At 40.5% G+C, this 8,579-nt stretch overlaps 1 protein-coding gene across 1 annotated transcript; it reads left to right on the top strand.

Annotated features, from left to right (window-relative positions):
• The first annotated feature begins 681 nt into the window (after positions 1 to 681).
• On the top strand, positions 682 to 4,350 carry rnf26 (ring finger protein 26). The gene has a single exon (XM_044015731.1). The coding sequence runs from the start codon at positions 1,163 to 1,165 to the stop codon at positions 2,513 to 2,515; it is 1,353 nt and encodes a 450-aa protein (XP_043871666.1). The 5' UTR covers positions 682 to 1,162; the 3' UTR covers positions 2,516 to 4,350.
• Positions 4,351 to 8,579: the final 4,229 nt, after the last annotated feature.

Here is an 8,579-nt window from a genome sequence, read left to right as displayed (position 1 = left end):
ATTTTATAGTAATTAGTTTTATTTATTTGTTTATTTATTATCATTATTATTTTTAATTAAATTTAATTTATTTATATTTATTAATTTATTCAAGTAATAACAAATAGTGAGGGGTAGAGATAATAGAGATACAATAATGTACAATAGCATCAAATGAAAGAATGATTAAATCAAAATACAAAAAAAATATTAAAACAAAAAAGTAATAGACATCATAAATAGAGGAAAAGGACAGATGTTCTGTGTAAAATTCGGTGAAGAAAAGATTTCTTTTAATTATTATTATTTCGCATATACTTTAGAAATTCGAGGTAATATTATAACTAAAAAGATGTGTTCAATCATTTGGATTTGTGAATATAAAATTGTCCTAATAATTTAAAAAAGTTATTTTTTTGAAAAAGATAAACCCAGCAATTGTGTTTTTTCTTTCGATACATGTTTTATATGGAAGAGGATTAGGGCCACAGAGTATTAATATAAAATATAAATATTTGAGTTCTGACTTTAAACTCAGAATTTCTGACTTTATTCTCAGAATTCTGACTTTAAAGTCAGAGGCTGGTATTTATACGAGCTATTATCTTTATTTATTTTTATTAATTCCTGCTCTTTATGTCTTGCGATGCATCGTCTTATTTTGTAAAACTCACCGGAAGTATATGATGAGGTCAGCTGACGTGTTCAAAACAAACATGGCGGCTGAGATAACGACAAACCACAAACTTCGTTGAGTAACGTTTAAATGTTTTTCTTCGTCTTTCTTGATTTCGCCGTTCGTTTTTACATTATGATTTTTTTGCGCAAATAATAATTAAAGACAATTCTGGGTATTTTTTTCTGAACCGAGAGAAAAAAACTACAAACAATCAAACGGAAGTGTTTGCCTCTCGTTTGAAACCAAACATCCGCTTCTTTAACGCATGTGTTTGTGGTGTTTAGCTCGTCGTTTTAGCCGAGAAGAAATGGATTAAAATGAAAGACAAATCGGTTTGTGGTGATACGAGACGAGGAATGGCTTTCGGCATCGGCTAACACACCGTATGGGGAAAATGTAACGTGTACGTGCGTCGTGCTGAGTGAGTTATTAAGTGAGAAAAACATGGACTTTGCCTCGGAGACACCCTGAGAGTGAAGATCGATACGCTACAGAATCATCACAATGGGACTGGTGAACTTTGTCATCTCCACACTAGTAAAATGTCTGGACGTGGCCTGCTTTCTCCTGGACCTGAATTTTGTCCTCGTCCACAGTGTGGTGCAGACTGTGGTGGCTGTCATCACCTTCATCACCAACCTGCCCACCCTCCTCCTCACTTCACTGCTGGAGCTGGCAAACTTCATGGTATTTTGCCTGATGTCCACAGCAGAGGCGACTTCAAACGTGGCCCAGAACACTGTCACTTTGTTGGGCAGTGTGGTTTTGGCTCTGGAGGGGCTGCTGGAGAGCCTGAAGATGATGGGTTATTTGTCCATGCACGTCCTCCTGCGGGGGAAGGAGCACCTTTGTCGAGGTCTGCTGTGGCTGCTGGAGGGTTGTGGCATCGCTGTCAGTCTGGTGGTCTATTTTACAAACACAGTGGTTAACTTTGTGCTCATTGCCACTCAGAATGTTTACCTGGCTGTGGTTGGTTTGTGGCACACAGTGTCCAGCCCACTACAGAAAGTGCTGGAGCTTACACTGACCTCCCTCACCTTTCTCTACAGTAGCCTGGTAGGAACATCTGCTGTCCTGTGGTCGCCCTGCAAGCTCGTTCTGGACTTTCTGGTTTCTCTGGCGCATATGTTCATCAGTATCTTCATACTGAATATCTATGGTTTCATACTTACTGTCTCTATCGCTCTAACCACCACAGCTTACCTGAACCCAGAGCTTACGCAACAGGCTGCGGCACAAATCCTGAACTACATGAATTCATTTCCCGCTCTGCGCAGACTTTATCGCACTCTCTGCCGACTTGTTTCAGCCATGCGTCGTGTGCCACATGTGGTGCATGTTAACACACTACACCTGCAAAGGATACTCCATCGCCTCAATGTACTGGAGAGACGACTTTGGCGACGGCTGTCTCGACTCAGCAGCGAACTGGGCCTGGTGCTGCGAACACACCTCAACAGGAACAGGAACAACAACAACAACAGAGTGCGAGGGGATGGCGATACTGTGGAAGAGCGGCGGGGTCCACCAGATGGAAGAGCAGGCGATGGAGCCCACCAAGAGCTGCGGGACCTTCCCTCCTCTAGCACAGACAGGCCTCTAAAGAAGCTGTCATCTTCAGGTGAAGGTAGTAAACATCTGCCTGCCAAGGATCTGCTGACTCTACTAAAGGAGCAGGAGGAGAGAAAGAAGTGTGTCATCTGTCAGGACTGTACCAAGACGGTGGTGCTGCTGCCGTGCAGACACCTCTGCTTGTGTAGAGACTGTACCAACATCTTGCTGAGGCAACCTATCTACCAGCAGAACTGCCCACTGTGTCGACACATGATCCTGAACACTATGGATGTTTATCTTTGAGGAACCAGTGGAAGTGGATCTACAGGCTTCTGGAATCAGGGAGCCAAATAACCAATCAGTGTCTATACATAAAGTTTTACCTTTCACTGCAGAAATCGTTTTGTATATGATGTGTTTTTGTAGGCTGTGTTGGAGGATAAGTCTGGTGATATTGTATATATTTTGCGCCATAGACAAATTGCACATTAATACACAAAGAGTGGTTTAGTCCAGCGCCCAGTACTTTACTGCCTCTCTTCCCTGACTGTGACACTCAATCCTGTTTATCCCCAGTAAAGTAAGTATATCATTTTATTCTTTTAAAAAAAAGACGAATAAAAAAGTAGATTTTATCAAATTGTACTCAAGCAGGTAAAAATGGCCTTTATTACAGACAGTATGATCACGTCTCATATTTATGAATTAATTGGGGTTTGCTGATAATGGAAAAATATATATATATATATCACCAGACATAACTTCTAAATGCATTTCATGCACATACCATTTCACATGTACACAGAAATGATGCATGTCAGAAAAGGACATTACAATACCACTACCAAATAAAAAGTCCCGGGTTACAGTACTTTTTCATGATCAAAATATCTTCCAGCTCCAGTTTTTGATTAATTACGTAAATGTACTATGTGAAAAATTAGTGGTGGGGGGAATCTAACCACTTTCCTATTATTTTATGTTACCAACAATGTAAAACAAATTATACAGCAAATGTTTATGAAGCAAAAAGGGCTAATTAAGGACTAAAATACAGTATATGCAGAGTGAGTGAGTGAAATTGAAAAGAGACTGAAAAATGCTTTTCTAAAAGTATCTTTATCTTGTTTTTGTTGCTTTTCAAATGTGAATAGATGATGTCCTAAAATCCTGCTCCTCTGTCACTGTGATGCACATGTTTCAATGGTCCTGCATTGCCATGTTGAGTCTCAGGTCTCGTCGCCACGGTAACCAGTCAGTGCCCCCCCCCCCATCTCTGATGCTGAAATGTTTACCACTGCTAATGTCTTAAAACTTTGTGCTTTTAAAGGACCAAGCTGTGAATACGAACATTGCATGAGTCTTACATGTGATTCCACACATGTTGTACGTATATCAAAACTATACCACAACTCTTTTTTTATATACTTATGTACATGTTTGTGCTGCACAGAGCCGTGTAAAAAGTTCTCTGTATTTGAGGAAAGTCCTGTATAATATTCCAGGCAGTAATGGTAAAGTACGGCTTTATTACATTTATTAATTCTGTGGGTGGGGCCAATTCCTGTCTTGCATTAGGTTACAGTCACCACCTAACGCATAATCCATAAAAGGTTTTCCATTTCCTTTGCCATTGTAATAAAACAGATTTATATAAAAGGACCATAAGCTGATAAGGCCTCACAATTTAATTTGCATTTGTTTTTCATTTGTAGCCGTTGAAGCCGAAGTGTTGATATCGATCGGTGTTTAAAAAGTTGGGCAACATTTAGTTTCCATTTACTGTATATTATCATCAAAAGAAACAGTTGATTTCTGCATTGTTTTTGAGCTTCGTACTGACATCACTCTGATGCTCAGTGCATTACACGGATGTCATGTGATCTGGATGCCAGTTTTTCTTAGGGTTAAAAATGTTTCTCGAGACCAGACGCGAGACATTTCAGAGTACAACGTCTCTCAGGTATCTCTTAACATGCCACTGTTTAGCAGAACTGAACACTGCTGTCATGACCATCATCTGTTGCTGCCTGCAGTATGTATGACGCCGTTTGAAGACATGAATGTAAATTGCGTTAAATGCTCTGGCTGCCATATAATGGCAGGTCTTATGTTCATAATAAAAACAACCATAAGAAGTTTGTCTTGACGTTATTCACCACTAAAACACTTTACACATGTAAATATATACAGTATTTTCTGATACTTGATGTGGACTTAAAGTAAGGTCAAGATTGGATTTTCTCAGAAAGTCTGAAACAAAAACTGTATGTTTATAAAAAGCTGGGTGCACAGCCAGATAGTGAGAAGCTGTTTACAATGAAGGCCAAATATAGACCCAATATTTTCAAGCACAGATGCCGGTAACTCACCAACAGGACTGGAGGAGGATTTCATACCAGGTCAGGTCACTCTCACACAAACAGGAGACACATTGTATATCAAATACAAAAGTTGTATTATATTTAAAGGGTTGTGATATTAAAATAAAAATCCGGAAACAAAAAAAAACTGTAGAGTTCACAGTGACAATTCAAATGTATTTTTGTTCCAACAATAGTAGCAGTGGTAGCATATTCAGCACTGATTCATCATTAATACAAAGATATCATCCCAGCCACAGGAGCTGTCTGTGTACATCAGAGCTTCAGTCGAGTGATGAAAATAAAATAACCCTACTGTATTCTGTCAAATTAGCGAATACAAATGCATGGTGAAGCGTTGATTTCAGAGACAGTTGAGCGTTCACACCTCACCTCTGCAGCAGAACACAGGGTTCTACAGTAGCAAGGCTCCAGTGACACAGGAGACACTCGTTACCACGAGGGACCACTTCCACTCACATGTGAGCGCTGACCAGAGCTCTGTGGTTTGTAAAGCAGCCGAGGTTCATTCCTGTTCCCAGTATTCCCTCTCAAAATATCCACGCTGAACATCTGCTGGGATAAAAGAATGCAGTTTGATGCTATTAATGACACAACATGACATAATCGGCATCTTTTACTCATCATTCAAACCTCCCCCGATGTAATAATTGTGAGGTTTCTACTAAACACGCTGTTGTCCTGACTGTGAGGTGTTTATGGGTTGCTTGTAAATGAAGATTGGTGTTAACAGAGCAGAAGAAGGCTGATGTCAGAGGGAAGAGCAGTGAGGAGTTTTACACTCTGGGGGTTTGACCCCTTCGCTGTGACCCTGGTCGTCCTGGTTGGGAGCAGTGTGGGAAAATGTCAACCTCAAGTGCATTTCTATCTGCCTCACTCAGGCTCTATTTTTTCTGTTTACGCTCACTCTCTATGTTTACTCTGTGCCATGATTTCTATATCATATCTATATTATCTTTACGTGTGGGAAAAGCTCTTAAAAAACAGAGGATTTGAGTCATCAGAACAGTGAGCTGCTGTGCCCCTAATATGTCAGAGATGATGGATCTCTACCCCCCCCAACACCCTCTGACCCCGTGACCTGTGGGAGGCTCTTAAACAATGAACTGCCCTGGAAAGATAAACCACGTGAGAGTTTTAGCAAACGTTTCTATTTCTGATACTGACGAGCGTGAAGTGACAGGACCCTCATCACCACAAAGGGGAAAACAATTGTTTGACAGTAATGTAATGAAGTAAAGATGAAGGCATTATTCCTCACAAGTGGTGGCCTTCTACGACAACTCTGCCCACTGGGATGTTAGTTGTAATCAGCACGGCAGTGCAGATTTCGACAACTGATAATCCTCATCCTTCCATTCTTTAAAGAAAGTGCAGTGCAGAGATGAAAGCCGCTGATGACGCGTCGCGAAGCTGGGGTCGCAGAGCTGATAAGTAGTTGAACTTTCACCTTTTCAGACCGAGAGTAAAATGAGATGCTAATGAAATGTTCCACTGTTTTCACGCAAAAAGAAACAGGAGCAGGCCTGTGGGAGGAGCTACAAACAGATACTCTGCTACTGAGGGAAGGACATTGTTTCACAAGATTGAATCTCTGATTTAATGAGGTTTTTCTGGCTTTGATCAAACGGAACCCAGATCTAAAAGTACCAAACGTTCACCTCTTTAACTTGATTCATCACAGATGCAGTCATGTGAATTCAATTGAGTAAAATGGAGATCACCTGCGACTGTCAAGTTTAAGCTCTAAAACTCTAAAAGCAGAACACCACCAAGACTGAGTTTAAAGTTTGTTTGAACAGTTGCTGGTGTGCGAGTGGTCAGTGGATCTGAGGGATTGTCCAGGTGTGAGGTGAGAGCCTCTGGGAGGAAGGAGATATATATCATGTATGTGGAGGTTGTTTGAGCCGTGGGAGGAGGGTGAGCAGGCAGGAGAGTGACTCAAGGAATTAACGAGGAGGCACAATGTAAGACTGGTAAGTACAAACAGTGAGTGAGTAACCGGATTATTACCACACTGGAGAGGAAGAAAATCTGGCAGAGACTGGTTGCTCCTGCGGGTCCTTAATGAGGCTCGGTGCAGGAGCAGGAACCAGAATCCACCCTGGTCGTGTCCAGAGTGTACCCCACCTTTTGCCCTTTGTCAGCTGGGACTGGCACCGAGGGATGGATGGATAGATGGATGTATGGATGGATGGAGATCACCTTGTATTATCCAACTAGAACACAACAGAAAGGTATACAGTGACAATGACAAACGAGTGTTTTTGATCGCTGCTTAAGTGACAGTTTGAGTGTGTTTGATTACAGTGTGCAGTAAAAAAATAAAAAATAAAGGTCAATGTTGCATCTCGATCTTAATTCCCTCCAGAGACTGACCTTTGCATTTCAAATGACCATACATGAAGACAGAGATTCAAAGTGCTCCAGCAGCAAAAGTGAATCTTTGTTCTGTGCAATGTTTTGTTTTCATTTCAGTTGTTGATCATAAAGTCTAGTCAACACGAAATGCTCCCATTTCTGTAGAGATAACCTTACTTTCTGTTTTATACCACCGAGTGCGTCTAAACACAGCTATAAAGGAACACGTTCATGAACACCTCGTCCTGCATAATTTGATTCAAAGTCATTTGTTCCACGTTCACCAGAGGCTGCACCAAATGATTCATGTTCGATGACGATCTGCGGCCAGTTCAAAAGTCCATTCATTATTTACAGGTTTTTCAGAGTTTACACACGTTTATGAACAGAGACGAGCACTTTGAGGTCGACTTATTGATCCGTCTGTTGTGCATCTGAGCTGCTTCAAAAAAAGTGACTTAATGGAATGCAAACTCTTCCTTCCTTTCGAGGATAATGTCAGTTTAGGTTGATCATTTGTTGATAACCTTGTTCTAATCGTGATTTTCCAGGTGGTGGAGAATGATGTGCTCAATTTTCTGCAAAAGTGTTGATATGATCTGACTTTGATGACTTTGATCTGATATAAAATTCATTCCTGTCTGGTGTCTTTTCACAGTGCACTCGCCGTGAAGTCATCTCAGGACTCTCAGGACAGTGGACAGCCTCAACTTTACCTGCAGATTCTAATACGCTGATGCAACACTGCCCCCTGCTGAGTGAAGTAGCACCAGCAGTCTGAACTGAGCCCCACTGAAGAAATCGCAGCAGAAAACAGTTGACGAGAGCATAGCTCACTTCTGACTCCAAATACTTGGCAGGGCTGTGCTGTAATGTATGTTAATTTCAATTTGAACTTGGAAACAAACCCTCACTGTGAGTGAGGACAGCGAGGACACGTCTTGTTTCTCTTAATTTCAAAGGTCACACTCTGAAGATTCTGGCGATACTGTAATGATTTTTAATTAACAGCTTGATGGTGGAGATGACTGCAACAGATTAGTCTGACATTTTAGGTAAACTGAGAAGATTGATCCCACTCTTGCTGAATTTATTACATAAATCTGCCTCCCGTCGTGTCAATCAGTAAGTAAACTCACTCATTATGTTTTTCTTTTTTTATCCAAACAAAAGCTGGAGTTGTTAATCCTTATTATTTATTTGTTCGTTCCCTTCTTTCAATGAGTCGAGTGGGAGTCAAACTGGTGACTATCTGGCTGTGAGGCCACAATGCTAGCCACTGTACCACTAAGTGGGCTTTAACAAAGTTATCTTTTTTAAATAAATGAAAGGTGATTATTGAAGAAGTTTTGATAAATGCTTTGTATTCACACTGTTTTTCCTTTGACATCAATCCTGCGTGTGAATTTAGTGTGTTTGTGATATTATAAACATTACTCGACAAATGGATTAAAAAGATAAAGATAAAATAATACACATTTCAACCTTTATGCAGGGACGTAAAATGTAATCCAACAAAATTTAGTGATAATACCATACGCATTAAATAAGAATTTAAAGAATAAATGAAATAAATCGTACATTGGTGAGCTTTTACTGGGGAATTTGTTTTCTACAATCCT

The sequence above is a fragment of the Solea senegalensis genome, unplaced genomic scaffold, assembly GCF_019176455.1.
Source record: "Solea senegalensis isolate Sse05_10M unplaced genomic scaffold, IFAPA_SoseM_1 scf7180000013836, whole genome shotgun sequence".
Classification (NCBI taxonomy): domain Eukaryota; kingdom Metazoa; phylum Chordata; class Actinopteri; order Pleuronectiformes; family Soleidae; genus Solea; species Solea senegalensis.
The sequence above is the reverse complement of the archived record's forward strand: the minus strand, read 5'-3'. Positions and strand labels throughout refer to the sequence as shown.

Bases quoted from the DNA above. Each gene is read 5' to 3' on its own strand.
- rnf26 (XM_044015731.1), top strand. From the start codon at position 1,163: ATGGGACTGGTGAACTTTGTCATCTCCACACTAGTAAAATGTCTGGAC.